The sequence below is a fragment of the Aspergillus alliaceus genome (assembly GCF_009176365.1).
Source record: "Aspergillus alliaceus strain CBS 536.65 unplaced genomic scaffold BDW43scaffold_6, whole genome shotgun sequence".
Taxonomy (NCBI): Eukaryota; Fungi; Ascomycota; class Eurotiomycetes; order Eurotiales; family Aspergillaceae; genus Aspergillus; species Aspergillus alliaceus.
Genome location: NW_022474689.1, coordinates 678460 through 700172, shown reverse-complemented (window position 1 = coordinate 700172; position 21713 = coordinate 678460). Strand labels below are relative to the sequence as shown.

Genomic DNA, 21713 nt, shown 5'->3' with positions numbered 1-21713 from the left:
CTCTCTTTATTCGCCGCTAATAACCCACAGAATCCAACGGTATACGAGTCACTGCTCTAGACAGGGTTCTTCCTCGAAATGCGGATGATAATCAGCCAAAAGCTCGAGTTCCCTTCCGAGTCCAAGAATCACAAGCAATGCTTCATTTCGCCATCTCCGTCGGCCGGGAAAGTCAATAAACAGAAACTTCAAATTACTCCGCAAGAGCTAGCTCCATGAGAGGCTAGTCCCTTGCTCTATTGCCTCTCTTTGGCTGGTCCAATGTTATCTCATACTGTCCTGCCCAGCTCCTCCGGCTGCGAATCCTTCCCTGAGAACCAAACGGAGGAGCGATAAATGGCGCTTCCCGACGCCAATTGCAGCCGTTCAGCGTTATCTCTCGAAACCATGGTTATCGGTTGGACGCCATGACCCTTGGCCTCGTGGTGTGGGTGATTTTATCGTCACTATTAATCGACTTGCTTATTACTTATTATTAAATAACCTTCGATGGGGTAATCGCTTGGTCTATCCGTTATTTTTGATCCCATCATCCCTCCTTTTCTCTCATACGGTCCTTGGGTCAATATATTATAATAAAACTCTCGCCGAAACGGCGGTGAAATCCTTTCCTTTGATTTATCTTGTGCTTCATAGCTATATTCGCGGGGCGTCAAGCTATCCTGTACCGGGTTTCTCTTCTTCTTCTCTCCTTTTTGGCTTGTAACCTCATTATTTGCCCCTTCATCAACGACCCATAATCTATACGAGGTACGGCCTCCTCCATCGCGAACGCCACCAAGACCAGTATCTCTCTTACTCCCACCGTTACCATCATTTAACGCCGGTCCCACCCGCTATTCTTGCCCGCAAGATCGTCGTCTTTTATACTCCCCGGTTTCTCTTACGTTATATTTTCTTTCCCCACACGTCAAATCCGGGGAAACGCACGTGCATGTCTACTGTGGTTCGTCATGAGCAATGTGAGTGCAACGAAAGGCACTACGTTGTTCAACTTACTCCAGGAACTGGTCCGTGGTGCATTGCTATTTGATAACTTGGGCTGTTCGCGTTTATTTTCCACTGGCCCCTCTGCGGAGGTGGTTCAGCGGCCATGACTGTGCTGGACACTCGTGGCCTATATCCGGAAGTCGCTCCGAATGCCCGAACGAAGGTCGACAACAATCCAACGCTTTTGGTGAGCTGGTGGGCTACCGGTTTTTCCTTGGCTATCATCGTGGTTCGAGTCTGTGGTCGTTATATTCGCATCGAGCGTTTCTTCCGGGAGGATAAGGTGATGATGCTTGCCATCATTCCCCTATTAATTCGCATGGCATTGGTACATGTTGTCCTAATATGGGGGACCAACAATACGCAGACATCGGGATTGACGGCGGAGGATATCCAGCATCGAGTGGTTGGAAGCAAGTTGGTTCTGGTTTCGCGGATCTGTTATGCTATCTTGTAAGACCGCTTCCAAGTAATTGTTCGAGGTAGCACATGCAAACTAACTAGTTTCATTGCAACAAGCATTTGGACTGCCAAATTCACCGTCTGCGAATTTCTCAAACGGGTCTCGGAGATGATATGGCGCCGTTCTCTGCGTATATTCCTGCAGTTCATCTACTATTTCCTGGGTTCCACTCTGATCGCTGTGGTACTCGCAACCCTAACCGAATGCCAGCCTTTCAGTCACTACTGGCAGGTGATTCCGGACCCAGGTCCTCAATGTCGCTCCGGCTATGCGAATCTGATCACGATGGGGGTATGCGACGTGATCACCGATCTTCTCCTTGTCGCATTCCCTATTCCCCTGATCGTGATGACGCATATGCCTGCGAAGCGCAAAGGCTCACTTGTTATCCTCTTCGCCTTATCCTTAATCTTAGTAGGCATCACCTGCTACCGTGTACCATCTGTGATCAGCCATCAAGGGTCTCAGCAGTACCGATCTCTTCTGGCCTCTCTAGAGATCCTTGCTGCCACGGCGGTCTCCAACGCCATAGTCATTGGATCCTTTGTGCGAGACAAAGGCGTGAAGAAAGCCAAGTTCAAAAAGGCTCTCGGATCAGCGTCCGTCAGCGAGAGCATGGATCACAGCTCCGTCCGTCGTACAACCATCACACACCACCAATGGGGCAGCGACTCCGATCTGGCAGGTGACCTGGGTATCCGTCTAGAACCTGACCTATGCTCTTCCGACCGCAAACTGCCTCGGCCAGCCCCTATGGTCGCTCCCTGCGCGCCTTTTACAGCCCGTACGGGTACTATCAATCCAAATTGGTCTTTCAACCGTCCTTCCTCTACCACCGACGACGACCGATCCTCGACCACGGGCAGCCTTGAGATCAAAGTAAGTCCACATGAATACATCTCAACCAATAAGACGCCACGCAAAGCGCCAGGCGATTCCATCCCGAGCTCACCCGGCCGGATATCCATGTTCGACGTTGGCGGTCTCCTGGATCCCTCGCCCAGGAGTACCCCCCCTCCAACATCACATACGCAACGCTCAACGCCGAATTCCGGCCAACCAACTCGTACGCGCAATGGAGGCGCGGCGTTCCTGCAAGACGTCGGCGGTCTACTCTCCACCTCCACCTCGGGGACTAATTCAACCCCTCCACCGAACTTCTCTCGACCAGGTGGTCTTCGTAGTAATTCCTATGGTCGCCGACGAGGGTCTAGCGTGCACTTTAGTGATACAACAGAGTCATCAGTTCCGCCATATCGGTCCCAATCCGATATAACTGCCCCTATCCCTGAAGGGAATGATGACGTCGAGCTTCAGGATGTTGGAGGGTTGTTATCGAGACGTTCATGAGCATACGACTATATATATTATACGTACCTGGATGTATAAATAATTCTTTCCTTCTTTTTTATGATTTGATTGTCATGCGTACTGGGCTGGAGTTGGTATTAGCGATGGCGTCGGTATCGGTTCTCTTGGTCTACTTGTTCATGTATCTCTTGATGACTGGTGGTTCATTGGATTGCTCTGATCCGGCTTCGATATGGTTCATATCACCGTTGTCTACCTGGGAGAGGCTTTACTAAGAACGACCATGGAACATCTCATGACCATTGCACTTTCAGGATTCTATCAGGGAAAAAAATTGTACAATATAGTGTGGGGTTTTGCGAATAGTAAAAATCCAAAGGAATCAACCAGAACCATGACATACATTCCAGTCATGAACCATTCTTTTCGCCCTTACGCCATGCTGCCCATAATGCCTGCAATTGGACTCTCGTTTTTTGGTTTTCTTTCTTTCTCGTCCCGTCTTCTGTTCTCCATTCTGGTTTTCTTTTCTGTCTCGTCGTGAGATTTAGGTCCTCTTGTTATGTGCTCACCTCGAGGGTGTGGGGCGTGACTTTGGGCCATAGTGCAGGAGAATTTGTGCCTCATAATGCGACCAATGTGTTCAAGAACCTCATAGCAACCTGCGTCTTTAAACGGGCAACGCAATTAACAACTCCCAAGCAAATAGCCGTCCGTCCGTATGGCACAACCGTAGAAACCGTATCTATCCAGACCGTGGTTAAATGACCCAGCGGTAACTAGCATAACGACCGGCCGTTTCACTCTTGCGAATAATCTTGACGACCTGGCCTCTGCGCAAACCCAGGTACCTGGCCACGGGATCCGACACTTGAATCCGGGGCAACTGTGATTCCTTCAAACGATAGCGCTGCAACAACCGAGACTTCTCCTCCGGGCTCAGCAGGACATGCTTCGGGACCAGTTCGTGCCGAGTGATATTAACCAGCAGATCCTGCTCCTGGAAATGCTCGCAGATACGGCCGGGGACACCGCTCAGCAGACGGACGGCGGACGGAGAGATCGGGGTCTGGGTGATGAACAAGCCAGTGTGGAAGTTGTTCTCGTCGACGAAATGGTTGAAGGTGCGCACTTGCTTGGTACCGACACCAGTGGAATCGGGGCAGAATTCAACGTAGATGGTTCCGCAGTCGGGCTGGGGGTCCGGGTTGGCATTGGTCTTGAGAGCCGTGTATTTCGCTTGCATGGCCTCCGTGGGACGAGCTTGGATTTTCATCTTGTTGCGGCTGCAGAAAGACGCCGATTGGTTAGTGGCCGGTTGGACGTCAACAGGTTCAGTTTATACTGCTTGGGAGCGCATACTCTGGGTATCCGAGGGGGTCGGAATATTTCTGTTTGAATTCTTCGAGCGGGATTTGCACTTCTTCTTCCGTGACTTCGTAGCCCTGTCCAGAACCCGGCTTGTTAGCATACGCTGTGCAACAATCGCCGGGCTTAAATTCGATAGTTCTTCTTCTCAGCGAGCACGTACCCGGTCCTGAAGCATTTCGAATACCGTCCTCCATGTGCGCCACAGTCTGGTCATCTCGCGGTCGGCATCGACGGAGCCAGAAGAATAGTCCTCGTCCATGGTGAAAAATGAGGCGCACCTGCGCTACGATACAAAAATATAGTGAAGAGAGAGAGACAGGAAAGCGTAAGGGTGTAGAGACTGAGGACTAACTCTGAGCTCTGCGTGAGCTGTGGTGCGGATATAAGAAAAGAAAAAAAAGTTCGCTGAAGTTGAAGCGTTGCGAAAGCGATAGAGAGAGGTTCTCGAAAAATCGGCGGACCAGCGCTAAGCGGCAACGGTTAAGCGCCGCCAACAACTTAGGAAAAGGCCAGACCGAGAAAATGAGCACGACTTTCTGCCCCATTTCTTTTCTTCTTTTCCCAACGTCCCCTTTGGTTTCCCCTCATTTTTCGCTGTTTTGGGGTCCTCCTAGAGATTGAGCTCGGTCAATCTATTGCTTTGTCAAGTGTTTCCCTTGTTCGCCCAAATTCCCGACAAGATGACCGCTGAAGCCACATCGGTTCCTGCCACAGAGCAGAAGGTGAAGCCTACCAAGCCCAATGAGGAGGCGTTCAAGGCCGATCTCGCGCAGGCTGAAAAGGAGCATGCCGCGGTTCAGGAGAAATTGGTAGGTGCCAATATGTTTCATTGAGCTCTTTGGGTATCGCAATAGTTGTATACAATACAAGGTGTCTCTTATGCTTTTTCTCTGGACTTTTCCCCCACCGACTATCTATAATGTGTATATTTTCCTGGCGCTCTCTTTATACTGTTTCCCAATCCTCAACAATGTAATGAGAGACTAATATCTTCAAGAACCAAGTCAAGGCCAAGATCGAGACCGCCAAGCCCAACAACCAGGACTCCCCCGCCGCGAAAAAACAGCAGGAACTCCGTGCTGAACTCTCCTCCATCCGTCAGAAGCAGCAGGGATTCAAGGCTTCCCGGACTAGCACCCAGGAAAAGATCAATGCCCTGGACAGCACGCTTAAGGCTCGCATTGCGGAGCAGAACAACTCCAAGACCCGCATGTCGTTCAAGAGCATCGAGGAGGTTGACCGTGAAATCGCGCGCCTTGAGAAGCAGGTTGACTCCGGTACTATGCGCCTGGTGGATGAGAAGAAGGCCCTCGCCGATGTCTCTAACCTGCGCAAGCAGCGGAAGAACTTCGCCGGTCTGGAGGAAGCCCAGAAGGTCATCAACGACCTCAAGGCCCAGATCGCCACCCTCAAGAAGTCCCTCGACAACCCCGAGGCCAAGGCTCTGAGCGACAAGTATACCGAGATCCAGAAGGAGTTAGACGCCATCAAGGCCGAGCAGGACAGCGCTTTCAAGAACCTTAACGCCCTGCGTGACGAGCGCACCAAGCTCCACGGTGAGCAGCAGCAGAAGTGGACTGCGATCCGTCAGGTCAAGGACAACTATTATAAGGCCCGCAAGGCCTACAAGGAATACGAGGATGAGGCCTGGAGAATCCGTCGGGAGAAGCAGAAGGCTCAGCGCGATGCTTTCGAGCGCGAGAAGAAGAAGAAGATCGCCGACAAGAAGCTCGAGGAGGCTTCGCGCCTGGCTTACACTGATGAGATCCTTACCGCTCAGGGCCTTATCCGCCACTTCAACCCGTCGTACGACTTCGCTGCCCTGGGTTTGGACGACAAGAAGGAGGAGTCCGCCCAGTTCCGCGCTGGCGTTGGCCGTACTATTGATGACTCTGGCATGAAGGGCATGAAGGTTCTGAAGAAGGAGGAGGATGACTATTTCGTTGGCACTAGCGGCAAAAAGGGCAAGAAGGGTAAGAAGAGCAACGCCAACGGCAGCCCTGCCCCCGCCGAGAAGTTCAACCTCAATGTTGGTATCATCGAGGACTTCGCCAAGGTCAAGATCGATCCTCCCATGAACCAGAGCGATGTCCCCGCCGTTGTCGAGAAGCTTGCCGCTAAGATCTCGGAGTGGAAAAAGAACCAGGCTTCGAAGACTGAGGAGGTATGTTCCGTTCCGATCTACTCAAATTTACTTGATTGAACTACAACAGCTAACCATCCTCATAGAACATCAAGAAGGCCCAGGAGGAGATTGTCCGCTTGGACGAGGAGGCTGCTCATGCTGAGGACCGCGCGACTGACGCTGCGAAGAAGCCCGCCATTACCAACAGCGGTGTTAACGGCAAGGTCTCAGCCGAGGCTGAGCTGAAGCAGGAGAAGGACGCTGCCGCCGATGTGTCCGATGAGCTCCAGAAGGCCTCGCTCGAGGAGAAGGCCTAAATGAATCTCCACGTATAGAGATTTATGCAACTTTCTTTGCATATTCTTGCATCAGCCAATTGACGCTTTAGACCTGAGCGGAAATTTAGCATTCATATTTCCTTGTCTTTTTTTTTTTTTCTTTTCTTTTTTGGTTAGTTCTGTGCATCTTATCCGACAACTCTTTCCTCTATTGCAGATCCTCCGTTTTGCTTTACTCTGATCGGAGGGGGGTGTTTGCTCTCCTTTGCGAGACCGTCGGTATTCCTTTCTTGTAATCCACTTTGACTACAATTTTTGACTTCTCGCCTTGTCTTGTACCTTGCTATGGCAAGGCTTATTCCTTCTCCCCTCCTACCCAATCCTCTACCCTTAAAAAGTCTGCAGAGAAAGATGATGAGATTTAGCGTTGATTTCAGAGCTTGTGAGTAACGATATGAGCGATTGGGGACGCAGTTGCGGGTTTTTGCTATATGATCTGAATCTACCATATTCCGTTCACTTCTCCCGTATATTAGAAAAAGTATTGCTACCTAGCCAGGCCAATGGATGTGTCTCATGTTGCATAGTGGTAGTAGTAAACTAATTCCAATCATCGTGGAAGCACAGCCAGGCTTGGGAAACGGAGATAAGAAGCTGATTATTATTCAGCCTGCGTACTCCGTGCCGAACGTGACAAGTCAGTGTGGCGGTGCATTCCATCTGTCAAACCGGTGGTCTGTGGACTTGCCGGAAAAGAAAATGCCAGCGCCAAGGTCTTGCAATTTAAATCCATTTTATTCTATTCATTCAATTCCGAATCCCTTTCCTATTTTCTCGGCAGCGAGTCCGATCCCCTCTTTCTCTCTTTTTCCCTCCTTTCATTCTTCTCACTCTCTTCTCTTGCTTCGGTAAATCTCATTATCCCCGAATAATAGAAGAGTTAGGGCAATCAGCCACTCTCCATAACGAGCCACTCGGCATAAAGTTACCCGCCAGACCACATCCTACTCAACACCACCTTATACGATACGAACACCCTGTTCATAAATCCCAAACCAACTCCAATCCCCCAAAATGTCCTACAACAAACCCGTACGTAAATACTCCACCCACCACTCCACAAAAGCAACAATGCACTGACCAGAGATAAAAACCACCACAGGACGGTCCCCCTCCCTCCTATCCACCCCCCGTCCACGACGCCGGTCCCTACTACCCTCCACAGGGACAGCAGGGCGCCTCCGGAGACTACTACAACCAAGGCGGCGGATATCCTCCCCAGAACTACGGTCCGCCCCCGCAGCAGGGCTACTATGGCTCCCCTCCACCCCAGGGCCAGCCCATGTACTACCCGCCGCAACAAGGCCCCTACCCGCAACCGGGGTATTATGCCGATGAGCGCGGTGGCGGCGGCGGATCCGCGGGCGGTGGTATCTGTGCCGGTATCATGGCCGCGCTAGCTTGTTGCTGCTGCTTGGATATTCTGTTTTAGATTGCGCCTGGCCGGGAGGCTATATTGATTGGGGTCTGTTCCTTAGAGGCGCTGTGATGGAGTTTGTTGGGTTTCGGGATTTCGCCAGGGTGTAAAAGGGTTGATTCTTGCTTTATGGGGCTTGCTTTGCTTTTACTCTGTCGCGATTGCGATCCTGAATGAATGGTTCCATTTGTTATTTTTATTTTTATTTTTATTAATATTGTCGTGGTATATCACTTTTCGCTAGATTATATATATCATGGTTGTGCTCGTACATAAGTATAAGTTATTTCCATCAGTCGGGTCAGATCGCATCACTCATAACCAACGTAAATCGAAAACAGCTAGAACAGGGTATCAATCAATCATGCTAGCACGCAAGCAAACAATCCCGCATCATGATAAAAAGGAAAAGGAAACCCCCCTACACCCTCGAACTCAACTCACTCCCCTCTACATCCCCCCTCCTCCAGCCCCTCCCAGAACCTCCCCGTCTCTCCCGTCTCGGCGGCCGGTCAACACTACTACTCTCCTCAAACACCTCGATGACATCCCCCTCCGACCGACTCGTCACACTCTCCTCCACCACAATATGATCCCGATCCCCCCGTCCTGTGGGCCGTTCCCGTTCCTCCTCAACCACAACCCTGCCTCGCCGTCTCCGCCGCATCCCCCCCGCAGACGACTCCGATATCTCCGTCTGCGTCTCGCTGCCGAATCGGCGCCCGGAGCTTAGCCCCAGGTATAGGAGGTAGAGGAGAAAGACGAAGCCGAAGACGCTGCCGAGGATGATACCGGCTATTGTGCCCGGGGATGGGGAGGAGTTTAGACGGCCGTAGGAGGCAGGGATGGAGATTGTGTTGTAGGTTGGGGTGAAGGGAATGGAGACGGTTCGTTTGGTGGTATATGTGTAGTTGGTGTTGATGTTGGGGTTTAGAGCGTCATCGGGGAGCTGCAGGACTGGAATTGGAATTGGGGGCATTGCTTTCGCCCCCTGTTTTTTGTGGTCGTCGGCGTTTTGTTGGTGTACTTTTGAGGGTGGTTTTTCTATGGATGGTTATCGGTTACCTCGGAGATACGATAAGATCTGATGTGGAGATCTATGGAGACGGGGATGGACTTCGTTGCGTATTAGGCCATGAATTGAGAGTAGGGAAAAGAAGGGGATGGGTTGGTTATTCCTACATGACGAGAGGGAAGGGAGAGAAGTCGAAATGGAAAGGCTTATGCGAAGTCCGTCTGGACCGGGAGTAATTAATTGGTGGCTGGGGATTCAGCATCCATGCAGGAAACAGTATTGGTGGGGATTATCGCGGAGGAGATCAGTCAATCAGAAGAATCTAAAGATAATTAGGGTTCTAAAGTCAAAAGTGTACAACTTCGTATCGAGCATGAGGATCTGTGAGAATCGATGCGGTAAATGAAACTGCTATTGAGAGTCAGACTGGTATAACATCCAGACCTTGTAGGGTTTCACAGGAAGCTTTTTCTTTCTCTCCCTTTTCAACTCTCCACCAAAGCAACTACTGCAGCCAAACCCAACTTCCCGCTACTGACACGCCTTCCTCTACATCACCCCCTCTAGATCCCGAAATCGATACTTCATGCTACAAGAACCCACTTCAACCGCCGCTCAGAGACTTACATTTACACCTTCAACCTTAACCCCCCCATTCTCGCTAGGGTATATTGGAGATTCACTTTCTCAATTGGCTACCTCCATCTCGGCAGCGGGTGCCATATAAGCCGACTCACATACTTCAGCGGCTTGACAACCTGGTATGGGGTGACCGCGGTATAGATGCGTGATCTTTTCATCTCTCTCTCGTCCTTTACACTTCAACCTTACCTTTTCCTGTTATCCCAAGAGTGAGTCATTGTGCGCGTCGTCGTAGAGACTGTGTTGAAAGTAATGTGCACTGTGCTGTATCTAGCAGGCCACTTCCTTCGTAAATATGTTCATATATCTGTACATTACTATACAATAATTTAAAACCTGGTCGATATAATCACTGAGACGTTAACCCTTCATATTCCTACAGTATCTGGCACAGTGAATATACAAAGCAAGGATACTAACACCCACTTATTCACTGATAAGCAACACCTCATTCATGCGTAACTATATACTCCTTCTCACTTCTTATAGCTACTTCTATATGTCATCTCACCTTTCATACCTCAGCTTTCTCATTCTCCCATCAACATCCCTCGCTTTCTAGTCTTTCCTTGGCAAATCCCTTCTATGGTAACCATTATCACCACATATCCGCTGAATCTACTGCCAAGTCTTCACAAGTTGTAAGGAATCTGATTAGGGGTCAGTTCCCAGCAATACCAAAAGGCTAACATTGTTCACAGCATCTGCAAACACCCCTAAGCCCCATATAAGTAGCGCATAGGGGCGTAGGACATCCAGGTCTGCGCCTGCGATCGTTACAAAAAGAGGCAGAAATGTCAGCCAAAATAAGCGGAGAAGAGGCTGACGAAGTTACGATTGACTCCGGTGCAGTTTTGGGTAAGCCAGAAAAAGAAAAAAAAAAACTGACTGTCTTGGACGGTCCTTAGCTAATGTATAATCAAAGCAATGGAAGAGGCTGAGAATAGAGCAAGAACAGAGCAGACAGCCGGGCAAAAAGAAAAATACCCACTCAAACTCAACTTCTGGGTGACTTTATATTTGGATCGAAAGCAGAATGGGTAGAATGGCTGCGATCTAATCATGGCAAACCATACTGGGTGGCTCTTTGGGATGATTGCCTCAAGTCTATGCTACCTGATCGACGCTTCAGGCTGAGCTTTGTGCAGAACAGGATAATGACAGGAGAAGCAGGTGGAGGAATAAAATATTCAAATATCTACGAGACAAGGCAGGGTGGGATGAGGCTAATCACCTCGCTTGTTTTCTTTGGTGGGTAAAGGACGAAAATCCGAGATCGAGCGATGGGGTGTTCTATGATTGACACATGTCGGGTGCCCAAAAGGACCATAGTACAGAGCGTGCTAAGTGTACGGTTCTGATTTGCTCATATGAGATTAAAATCGTGCGAGATTGAACCTTCAAAACCTCTGCCGTAGTGTGCGTGATTTTTCTCCTCCACTGTTCAACGCCACTGGTGACCAGGCTATTGGAAGAACACGCCGTCTGGGATAGGAACGAATTGTGCTGGTCTATAATTATGCCGTTGAAGAAAGCTTTAGCGAACATATACCATCCCAAACAGAGCATAAAGCTATACCGTGATTGAGAATCGAGGCAACAGTTGCGACAGGTGATGAAGAGAGCAATATGAAGGCCGGCAAACTATCTCGTAGGATAATTAAGCACGGTGAACTGGTTCATCTTAAATCAGGCGAGATCCCTATTGAAAAACTTTACAGATATGGATCAAGGCTTCAACTTGGTTGTGGAAGGGCTTACTCATTGGTCTTAGGTAGTTTGCAGGAGCGTAAGTGAAGTGAAGTTGTAAAACGTAGCTCAGATCTCCATAAATAGTCGCATAGCAGATGCCTTAAGATTATTCTAGGCCTTAGGCATTCATTCATTACATCCTTCCTACTTTTGATCGGCAGTTGATCGAAGAGTATAGTGTTCATCGTTACTTATTACAGCTATATACTGTATATCCTTCGCATAGCACATTCCTTAACATTACCCCTCACAGCTACTTCAACAATAAGCAGATTAGTACGCTCCCTCGCGCTGCTCGTACTTGGGCTGGTCGGGTGATTCAACGTCCCCGTATCCAGTCAGCACCGGTGTGGTGTATGACAATTCGAAGCTTCCCAGCTTCGCACCGTTCGTCTCCTGGGCCCAAAGGCTCAGTGCCACCCAGTTGGTGCCACGGTAATTCAGGATACCTTCGGGCACAGGGAAGCTGGTCTGAGGTCCAACATTTCCAGTGAACTTACCGTACTGGTATCCGTTCACGTAGAGCTGTGCTCGAGCCGCCTTGGTGTTGTTGCCAAAGTTGAAGTAGAGCGGCACATCCCAGCCTTTGGGGAGATCGAGGTCGAACTGGGCAGTGTAGAAACCAATACCAGGCTTCGACAGACCTTCAAGGGGACTACCCAATTTCCATGAGTCGCTCGGGGGCTGAGGCTGATGGAATCCTTGACGCTCTGCGTAGAGTCCACCTTCGTTGAGAGGCCCTCTGGTCTTATCCTTGTAGTCTTCGCCCCCAAGGTTACCTGTGAGTTTCCAGGTAATTGCGCTGGCATCTTGTCCACGGAGGTCATAGTTGAGAATACCACGAGGATTCTTCGTCCCTTCTTCACCCACCGTCCAATCCTCGTCGAGTCCCAGGTTATCCACAACTACGGTGATCACATAGTGCTTGCCCGACTCGAGTTGAGAAAGTCTGTAGGTCGAATTATTGTCCGCGGCAAAATCTGCACCAGTCCAAGAACCCAGATACGTCTCGTTCAACCATACAGAGCTTCCGAATGCACTGCCACCCTGTGTGCGGATGAAAAACTCGCTTTCCTTGCCGTTGGCAACAAAGTGGCCTCTGTAGATCAAGTAGCCAGTGTGGAAACCATAATCGGAAGAGTACAGTGATTTTGGAGTGTCAAGAGGACGGTGGTCATTCTTTGTCGTTGGGAGGTCTGCAGACAGCCAGGCGGAGTCATCATATGAAGGCTGGATCTCAGGGAGCGTGTCCAGGTACTTCCATTCCAAATCTTTCAAGCTAGGGAGCTTGATTTCTGGAGCCGTATACTTGACCTCGCTGCTCCAGATTCCGTTCTTGTCGACGGTGTGGCTCGCCTTTTCGCCATTGATAATTAGATTCTTAGCACTGGTTGGAGCCCCAATCACTTCGATCGGGGTTGTCGCGTTGAAATCAGCAGTAAGGTGAAGGTCAGCACCATCTAGGTGAGCGCCACGGACAAGGTAGCCGGCTTTGACAATGATGGATGAGGCGGTCGTCTTCGAAGTACTGAAGCCGGGAGAGGTACCGTCCGTGGGAAGCTCAGGAACCCAGTAGTTATAAGCAGAGTTTCGATCTGACCATTAGTCTTACATAGGCCATAAGAGAATACAGCATGGTTTGACTTACCGAGCAGGAACACTCTCAAATCACCGATTTGGACAATGCGGCGTGTAGGCGAGACATCCCAGCTAATGATAACAGAGCTTCCCTTGTTCTTCGTGGTAATTTCAGAATCTGAACCCTCAATGACAGTTACATTTGAATTGGAGGCAATGGCTAGTTCGTGATGCTCTTTGGGTCCGCCGTAGATAACTAGAACCTTGCTATTATGGAATTTCTTCCAGGTGAAGACTTCAGCTGTCGAATAGATAATGTTCGTTCCAGACACATTATAATCGACAACATGAATTTTCGAGTCACGTCCATTCAGGCTCAGGCTACCCTCCAGTTGCGGAATGGTCAGGTTACCAGCGCTTGTAGGAAGCCTGAGCTTGTACGAGGTGGACTCTTGGCTGGAATAGTCCGTATGTCTGACCACAAAGAAGGAGCCCGAAGGGTCACCCAGCAATGGGGTGACAGCCAAATCAGAGGTGTCTGTGTAGACCCCGGTACTCAAGTTTCCGGGAGTAGCGAGGAGATAGGCCGGGGATACTTTGGCAAAGTTGCTGAGGAGCTTGATATCGCTGTACTTCTCCCGCGTAACGTTCCGCGTCTCAGTTAGCGGCGAGCCATAGTCATAGGATGTATATCCTCCGGGGTGGCCGAGGTTTCCCCAGTTTGTACCGCCGAAGGTCTACCCATGTCAGCTATGGTAATTGCGAAAGGGCTCCGTAAACCATACCATGTATAAGTTAAAGATAGAAACTCCGAAGCTGAAATCGTTTCTATAGAACACTCTGGAAAACTCGTGATTAACGAGAGCATAGCATTTTTCAAAGCCAGGTCCGCCCCAGGGGTCGAAAGCGCCCGCTTGGAACTAGATAACGGTGAGATAACGGTGAGATACAATGGCAACCTTCCACGGGTAAATGACATACCTCAAGAAGTGAGTATGGTGTTGATGGGCTTTGTTCGAGATGGAGATTTCGGAAATTATCGGGCAATTTATTCTTGGGCCATACAGAAGGGTTTGCCTGTGAAAGTCAGAATTATTCATCTGCGAGCGCAAAGTATAACATACGCAATCGAAGCCGAGTCTTAAAGAAATATTAGTCAGACATCCAGAGGTCAAGTAATGGAGTAACGTACGGATAGCTATCATGGCCATAGATATCGACAGCACCTACCCCAGATCCAGGAGTATTATGTCCTGAAGCTGAGGCATCGTTGCTGATGAAAGGCACAACCACACCAGCGTTCCGAGCTTGGTCCATAACATATTGCATGTAGTCTGCATCTGGGAAATCAACCCCGCAGCAAGCACCAGTATATTCGTTTTCGGGCTGATAGAGAATTACAGGCCCGCCGTTTGTGATCTGAGCATTTGCCACCGTAGCAGCGACATGCGCGACATAGCTAGAGCAAAATTATAAGCAACAGTCCGTATCAACCTTCAGTGAATCCATACTTATCAGTAGCTTCAAGAAACGCCTTGTCAGACGAGCGGAGGGTGCCGTTGACCCGCTGCAACCACCCGGGAAAACCACCACCTGAAACCTCGGCGTTGATGTACGGACCGGGACGGGCAATCAGATAAATCCCTGCCTCCTTGGCTGCATCGAAGAAAGGTTCCAGGGCGAAAATACCCTCTGCCCTGTATTCGCCAGGCTTCCCTTCGAGCAGCGCCCAATCGATGTAAAAAGATACGCAATTGAAGCCAAGAGCCTTGATCTTTTGGAAAACGTCGAGGTGCAGTGAAGGCACCGGTAATCTGCCCCTGTCAGAATAGAGTTCTTAGAGATAGGTAAGATTTATATACCTAAACGGATGCACTTCTCCACTGAATATCATAATCCTTTCTCCATTAATGAAAAGAGATTTGTCATCCCATGTTACCTGTAACTAGACAGTGAGTACGTTTACATAATCTCGATGGGGCACGAGCATCTAACGACGACGTACAATGTCCTGCAACAAGTCACGCTTCGCCGGGTCGGGGTGTTCCAGAAGCGTGAAGCCATGGAGGTGATGCTTGATGGAGACACCAGCTGCTTGTGCCGCCAGTAAGGCGACAGCAGTCACAGAAAGGAATCTCATCGCGTCGTGCTGCCGATGAACCCCAATGAGAGCTTACAGCAGGGTGGCATGTTTCGGGGGCAATTGCAACTTTATAAGCAGAATTGAAAGGATAAATCATGTAAATAGCCGGATCGATCGATTAAAAGTCCGACACCTTGCGTCAGTGATATATAGAGTGGTGAATGATCCAATTGAAACCTTAAGCGAAGTGTGGAGTCTCTACTAAATCCATCTAGCATCATGCAGAATCCAAGTGGGCTTGTATGCAACACACCGTCCACAACGACCCCTGCTGGCTGAAATCATGGTTAGTGATCAAATCAGACAATTGTAAAGAGACCAGGGGGTTGCTTACAACTACTATGCCGGTGGTCAACGAAGGGTGGCGGGCATGCAACGTGAACGGAGAAGGAAAGCATTGGCGACGATCCCCCACACGGAGGCCACTGATCAGATGACGATCACGGGTATATTTCTCCGCATATCAGAACATCCCAAATGTACTTACGGTAATACCTTCTAAGTAGTAGGTCCGAAATCATGTACTCTCACCGATCGCCATGAACATTTCTTCAGTTTCAGCTGCTGGATGGGCGTATACCTATGCAGGGTGCCTGAATATCATGTAAGATAGATATATTAAGCATAAACTAGCCCTGATGTTAGGTTGGTTATATGAGATCATCGCGATTAACTGGGGATTTATCAGACAGGATGCGATTTAATGACTTTGTCATCATTAGGCCACCAGGGGAATGAATTTTCTTCCGTCTAATTATCCGAAAAGGTCAATACTAATAAGCATCACAAACAGGCACCATAAAATAACCACCATTTCGCCGACAATTAACCGCTGGAACCCTAATAATTAACTAACCACGTCACTCCGCATGTATCTAATGCACCTCATGACGGCACCGCTGCCATCTTTCTCTTTTCTGATTCTGTTCTATTCTATCCTGTTTTAACCTTTGAGAAAATATATATAGGTGTGTTACATCTGCAATTGAGAGCGAATATCAGATGGTGGGAACAGTCCAACGAAGAACAGCTATCACACACGTCCCAAATGCCAACTCAAGCCCGTTTAATTCTTGTCCGCGGATTTTTAACGTCTTCGTCTGAGGTCCCATTGATTACTAAATCTTGGGATCGCATCCTCAAACGCGCAACGGCTAAGCGGAATTAAACCCCAATTGTCCGCGCTTTAGAGATCTCAGTTAAACTAATATCAATCTGCAAGTTCCGTCGAACCCAATTCTTGACCTCTATAGCCATGAGTGAATCAATAGAAAGGGCCAGCCTCGCTTCGTCGTCCATATCTTGAGCCTCGGGTAGATGTTTTGTGATCATTTGACTAAGATCTTGGGTAATCATCACCTCGGTCTCTTCCTGCAGGGTATCTGAGGGGTTCGCCTCCGCTTTGTCAATCAATTCTCTCAGTTTATTGATACTCGTACCACCGCCTGGATTGTTGAATGTAGAAGCAAGGTTCGCGTAGGATGCGAACCGAGCGCCCCGTTGCCACAATGTCTTGGTAGCAGGATCGGAGACAGGCCTTGTGTTGCAGAGCCTAATTGCTAATCGCGCCGAAAACCAAGTGACATATTTCGCGTATCTAGGCGGACTAGAGTTTGCAAATGCACCTCTGTAATCACTTGAGGACTTCTCCCTCACTCAGGAGCCAGGCATCAGCACTTTGTATCGACTGCAAAGCTCTCGGATCTCGAGCAACAATGCCAGTCTCGCCCACGGCACCAAGAGCGATTACCGACCTCGGGAGGCCCAGTCAGAGACGGTATTGTGTAAATCCATCGAGGAACGTTTTGCGGCTGCACAATCTGCCTGGCTTGCATGTCCACGGACGCCTACTACAGAGCCGAACAGAACAAGAAATCCAGCCTTTCTTCTGAGACTGAATTGTGAAGGTTCCATGTACCTTGAACCTTGGAAGGTGATGAAGTGTCCCATACCTCGTAGCACATAGAAGAGATCGGACGATCCTTTATGATGGCAAAGTTATTTAGTATTTAATCTTTACGCATAATGGTAGCAGTGTCTTACATTCAACGATGCTGACATATTCAAGACACCTTTCAAGGGACGCTTGCATTTCGAAATCGAAGTCTGTACATCTTCGACTTTTGCCACACTCCCTTGCAAACGTTCGACGTGACAACCCCATGATGTCCAATTCGTTAATAAACTCTTGGTCCTCATCTGTAGAGCCTGCTGAGCGAGAAAGATACACCTGGCATCGTGCACCTTGTTCTATCGTCCATCCATCTAAAAATTGCACCGCCTAAACCTCCAAGGCCACCCACAAGGAGATACAACGTGTCGGGGGAAGAAACTAATACTGTCACCTCGGCAGCTTGCTGGGGTAACTGGCTTGAGTTATCGGGTACTTTTATAAGAAATTCTCCCATGTGTGTGCCCTTCTGCATAAACCGGAATGCCTCGGTTACCTTAGAGGCCCGAAATACCGTAGTAGGACGGATTGGGTTTACATTACCTTCATACCACGACACAACCTGGGAGGGTAGACTGCATACAACTTAGCACCGCTGGCAGAGAGAGCTTTATTTTGAAAACTCGCCCGTTGAAAGTCTCTTTACCTTCATCATATAGTTCCAGCAAATCAACACCGAGAAAAGCTCTGTTATTTATGAATGGCTTCAAGCCCAAGATCCCGTTGGCAAGAAGTCCCGCTTGCTCAGCTCGATCGTTCTACCAAAGCTAGAAACACACTCCCAGGAAGCAAGTAATAGCTCTCCAGATAATGAGTTCAGCACAAGGTCTACTCCCTGTCCCTTGTTTGCCTTCATGGGACATGGACGAAAGCTCACACTTCTGGAATCAAAGATTTGGTCTGAAGGTATTCCGAAAAGTGTTAACTAGGTGATCTCTTTTCACCTGGCTGCCCACAGTCGCATAGATCTACTTTATCAGCTGAAGGATGTTCCTGGCTATACTTCACGGGGTATACCTTTTCAGCCCCGACAAGCTGACAAATTTGGATAGCTGCTTGCCCGACAGCAGCACATGCAGAATGAATCAACACAGTCTATTTTGCAATTAGTCGACCACTAAGAACTATGGAGTGAGTTCCCTACTTGTCCTTGCTTGAGTTGTCCTACATGTATCAAGGAATATATCGCTGTTGCCAAGACAGATGCGGTAGTGGCGGCATCCTTTAAGGACAGCTCTTTGGGTAATTTCAGGCATCGTTGTTGATTTGAAATAACCCGTGTGCTGGGAGTTCCAAAATGCATTATCAATACCCCGTCTTTAGGAAGCATATCACGCACATTTGAGCCAACGCATCGAATGACTCCAATGCCCTCTTTGCCAATGTCTCCAGTACTTCCAACTAACCCCATAGCTACCATAATATCCTAACAGATAGTTTAGCGTTATATATCACGTCAATATCCCGGAGGATGAATTTACGAACCCTAAAATTCAAGCCAGCATATTGAACATCAACTTCCACATCGTCCTGCTCAAGATGACCAATACTAGTCGTGACCCATCCAGTGTATCGAGAAGGCTAGCTGTACCAATACAGGCCTTCTTGGGAGCTTCTGGTTCCAAATGAGAGTCAGTACCTTCCATCGATACTCCCCAATAGCACTGACTAAGATAGGCAGTGTTGTTATGCTTAGCAAACTCTTAGTTTGGATCTTGTATGCCACTATCAGTAGGTCCTAGGATCTTTTGTAGAATCACCCCCACCGCTTTGGCAGACTCAGACTTAGCATTGAACGCATTAACTCCAAATGTATAAAGTCGAGTATCGTTTCTATCCTCAGGGTCCGCACGAATCCTAGAACCAGGCCATAGCTTGGATCTTCACAAGCAAATTGGGATGCCTTTTGTCACCCAGAGCAATTTGGACTGGTCGACGCTCGTCAGGTAGTTTTGTAAGGCATGGTATTGTATTGCGGCTGAGACAAGTTAAAGAAGAAGGGCTCGTTAAGGCCAAACAAGAACACGACACATCCATTGTCCTAGGGCGGTGCATCCAACGATCCCCATCTTACAGTGAAGTTTAATTTTTCGAGCTCTAAGAAGACTCAGTTCGCCCAGCAAGTTGGAGAGCCATTAGTCAACGTTATTGGCTGTAGGGGTAATTCATTTGGAACGTCAGCGCGTATGATCATAGTTCCACGCATTCGATGAGGGCGATTGTGGTCGAAGTTTGTTGCCTTTGATACTGTAAAACCCGCGGACTATACCTCCTCGTCCCATCTTTCAGGGATGATAGAAGGTCTATCCATCCTTGCATCCCTTTCCCCTGCCCACCAACTAGGGAGTGTTCACATAAAATTAACATCCACTTTTCGTTGAAAGACGTACTAAGTTACATATCTTACCATTATGTAAGCAGTGCATAATATCTCTCGTCGGATTATGAGTAAATGATGTTTCTGTAAAGTAGCTCGTGAAGACGTACCTGGAGACAACCTTTGAAGTAACAACCACCCATTCGGAACTAGCAAGTTTCTCACGTTATCAAGAACTTGTTTTGTTTCAGAGTTGTGCGGAGCATCTAGACATAAGTAGTTAAGATGCAGCACAGGCTATTGATTAGAAGGAACTAACATTCGATGCTATAACCAGATCAAAGACCTGAGCTGTCTTCATAGATTCAGCGGTGGCATCCGTAAATGTATACGTGGAATACATAGGCAACCCCGATATGACAGTGAACGTAATGCTTCAGTTGTGGCGCTTCTGGTTCCGGCTCCAATCTCAAGAATGCGCAATCTTGGGTTTGAATGCCTAAGAAGAGTAAGAGAGGCACCCCAGTCATTGTATTGCTGGGCAAATTGATAGTAACGTCTGATGCGGTTTTCTTCTATCAACAGGCCTTGGGCGGAGATTTTGTTGGCCATGATCTCTAAGCAATTCTCAAGATTAATTTCATACAAATGACCTCAAAACTATATTCACGGTGAGTTCCTCGTAGCGATACCAGCTGCTTTATTAGGACCTGACGCTCCTCACTAGATTGATTCGCCCAATCCTTAGATTGAGGAAACAATGTCTGGCTCCCATTACGAATCATAACCTCTTCTTTCAACAGCCAGGACTTCCATTTAGATGCATGCGAAGCCTGTGGCTGTACGTCTTTGACCCTGCCAACCGTCTCAAAGATAATAAAAGTGGAGTTGACCTGCTGTCTTGAGTACATTCAGGCGCTGGAGCGGCACATCCGACGGTGGTAATAGCGCCTCGGGTTTCTGAAAATTAATATCAGGTTTTCATTGGATCTGTGCAGCTAGAGGAACTGGTGAGATATTAAAAAAAACGCGCGTCTCATGGACAGCACCACCTTGTCCTCGAACATCACCGTGGCATTGCCTACCAGACGACTATCGAGTCCTTGATATAATCGACGCTGATTTCGACCTGATCTGATCCTTGTCCAACGAACATGTGGTCCATGCATGCAGGAGTTGCTCCTGCATCGAGGTCCCGTGGAAGGCCAGCATCCCGCAACGCTCATTATTGAAGGTATTGGTCAATCATGGCTGGGTCAAGGCTGTATCGACTGCCAAATATTCTATCTTCTTATCCGCCAGGGCTACAGCTCTGCTACCTCGGGATGAACTGAGATATTCTGTAAGCCTCTGAACTGAGCTCCGTAAAAAAAGCCCGATCTAGATAGCGTTTCGTACCATTTGCTGGAAGAATACTCGGCGTGCGTAGTGCTTTATGTGCACGGGATAGGGTCTCTCCTCAGCTGCAGAGCTGACTTGGCCGCAGTGCATAGTGGTTGGTAAATTTCAACTTCGTTGACGCATGATCTAATTACCTAGCTAAGCTCCTCTACGCACCACGTTAGTGGAATAGGTCTAGGTATTCGGGCTCCAGAATCTTACCCCTTAAGGACCACAAAGGAGATTTCGAAATCTATCAGAATGTTTTCCAGCTCCATAATATTCATTCGAAAGCTTTCAAATGAGTCCATTAATCCTTGACCCATGCCCGCCTACTGAGAACCCTAGCAGGTGAAAACAAATGTTAATTGCGGCGATGTGGGATAATGGGCAGTCTGGAAGTCTGATGGTGATAAGTAGACGGTGGGATTATAAACAGTAAATGCACGGTGTGTCAAATGCGTTCGCCGTACACCTAAAGTAAACGATAGATCTTGATAGACAGCAGAATGACGATTCATACAGTCGGTTACCTAGTAAATACACGCTTTCAAGCTTGTTACGTCCCCACCTGAGAGAACAAGAAGCTTGTAATCATTTTCTAGGTGAAGGGGATCCTGCACCTGGGTTTTGAGGTAGGTTTGTCCTGTGGACTCCAACATGGACATTTGCGCCAACCGATCCCGAAGCTATTGACACTGACCCTTTTCCGTCGCCCTTCTGGCCAGTTCAGAAGCTCCATTGGGGTTGTTAAGCCGGCCTTTTTGAAGGAAATCTCTGGGTTTGGTTCCTCAGAATGAGCATTGGGTGGGTGGAATTATCTCATGTTCAAGAGATAGAATAGCTTTTATAACACTTGTGATGCCTGATGCGCCCTCGGAATGCCCAAAATTGGGTTTTACCTGACCTAGGCGAGCATA

At 48.5% G+C, this 21713-nt stretch overlaps 7 protein-coding genes across 7 annotated transcripts; 4 read left to right on the top strand and 3 right to left on the bottom strand.

Annotated features, from left to right (window-relative positions):
- The first annotated feature begins 955 nt into the window (after nt 1–955).
- Nucleotides 956–2900, top strand: BDW43DRAFT_203886 (putative integral membrane protein Pth11-like). Its single transcript, XM_032039179.1, has 2 exons — nt 956–1443; nt 1510–2900. The coding sequence occupies exons 1-2, from the start codon at nt 1094–1096 to the stop codon at nt 2801–2803; spliced, it is 1644 nt and encodes a 547-aa protein (XP_031904148.1). The 5' UTR covers nt 956–1093; the 3' UTR covers nt 2804–2900.
- On the top strand, nt 2900–3416 carry BDW43DRAFT_203891 (uncharacterized protein). Its single transcript, XM_032039180.1, has one exon. The coding sequence runs from the start codon at nt 2997–2999 to the stop codon at nt 3306–3308; it is 312 nt and encodes a 103-aa protein (XP_031904147.1). The 5' UTR covers nt 2900–2996; the 3' UTR covers nt 3309–3416.
- Nucleotides 3417–3524: 108 nt separating this feature from the next.
- On the bottom strand, nt 3525–4394 carry BDW43DRAFT_307583 (DNA-directed RNA polymerase core subunit RPB5; the record flags this gene model as incomplete). The annotated part of the gene is made up of 3 exons (XM_032046277.1): nt 3525–4050; nt 4127–4209; nt 4296–4394. 3 exons carry the CDS (start codon nt 4392–4394, stop codon nt 3525–3527), a joined length of 708 nt encoding a protein of 235 aa, XP_031904146.1.
- Nucleotides 4395–4695: 301 nt separating this feature from the next.
- Nucleotides 4696–7090, top strand: bfr1 (putative nuclear segregation protein (Bfr1)). The gene is made up of 3 exons (XM_032040750.1): nt 4696–4944; nt 5133–6299; nt 6365–7090. Exons 1-3 carry the CDS (start codon nt 4816–4818, stop codon nt 6575–6577), a joined length of 1509 nt encoding a protein of 502 aa, XP_031904145.1. The 5' UTR covers nt 4696–4815; the 3' UTR covers nt 6578–7090.
- Nucleotides 7091–7612: 522 nt separating this feature from the next.
- On the top strand, nt 7613–8030 carry BDW43DRAFT_307581 (uncharacterized protein; the record flags this gene model as incomplete). The annotated part of the gene is made up of 2 exons (XM_032046276.1): nt 7613–7630; nt 7701–8030. The coding sequence occupies 2 exons, from the start codon at nt 7613–7615 to the stop codon at nt 8028–8030; spliced, it is 348 nt and encodes a 115-aa protein (XP_031904144.1).
- Nucleotides 8031–8436: 406 nt separating this feature from the next.
- Nucleotides 8437–8994, bottom strand: BDW43DRAFT_307580 (uncharacterized protein; the record flags this gene model as incomplete). Its single annotated transcript, XM_032046275.1, has 1 exon — nt 8437–8994. The coding sequence occupies one exon, from the start codon at nt 8992–8994 to the stop codon at nt 8437–8439; it is 558 nt and encodes a 185-aa protein (XP_031904143.1).
- Nucleotides 8995–11621: 2627 nt separating this feature from the next.
- BDW43DRAFT_203814 (glycoside hydrolase family 35 protein) lies at nt 11622–15264 on the bottom strand. The gene is made up of 9 exons (XM_032039177.1): nt 15008–15264; nt 14865–14941; nt 14514–14816; nt 14195–14461; nt 14127–14142; nt 13984–14079; nt 13788–13922; nt 13073–13739; nt 11622–13019 (listed from the first exon to the last, which is right to left on the bottom strand). Exons 1-9 carry the CDS (start codon nt 15140–15142, stop codon nt 11698–11700), a joined length of 3018 nt encoding a protein of 1005 aa, XP_031904142.1. The 5' UTR covers nt 15143–15264; the 3' UTR covers nt 11622–11697.
- Between the last annotated feature and the right edge of the window lie 6449 nt (nt 15265–21713).

Coding starts and splice junctions, on each gene's coding strand:
- BDW43DRAFT_203886 (XM_032039179.1), top strand. CDS start 1,094: ATGACTGTGCTGGACACTCGTGGCCTATATCCGGAAGTCGCTCCGAAT. Junction 1,444..1,509: donor CGGATCTGTTATGCTATCTT/GTAAGACCGCTT, acceptor CATTGCAACAAG/CATTTGGACTGCCAAATTCA.
- BDW43DRAFT_203891 (XM_032039180.1), top strand. CDS start 2,997: ATGGTTCATATCACCGTTGTCTACCTGGGAGAGGCTTTACTAAGAACG.
- bfr1 (XM_032040750.1), top strand. CDS start 4,816: ATGACCGCTGAAGCCACATCGGTTCCTGCCACAGAGCAGAAGGTGAAG. Junction 4,945..5,132: donor CCGCGGTTCAGGAGAAATTG/GTAGGTGCCAAT, acceptor AATATCTTCAAG/AACCAAGTCAAGGCCAAGAT. Junction 6,300..6,364: donor AGGCTTCGAAGACTGAGGAG/GTATGTTCCGTT, acceptor CCATCCTCATAG/AACATCAAGAAGGCCCAGGA.
- BDW43DRAFT_203814 (XM_032039177.1), bottom strand. CDS start 15,142: ATGAGATTCCTTTCTGTGACTGCTGTCGCCTTACTGGCGGCACAAGCA. Junction 14,942..15,007: donor GTGACTTGTTGCAGGACATT/GTACGTCGTCGT, acceptor GTCTAGTTACAG/GTAACATGGGATGACAAATC. Junction 13,923..13,983: donor CACCATACTCACTTCTTGAG/GTATGTCATTTA, acceptor ACCGTTATCTAG/TTCCAAGCGGGCGCTTTCGA.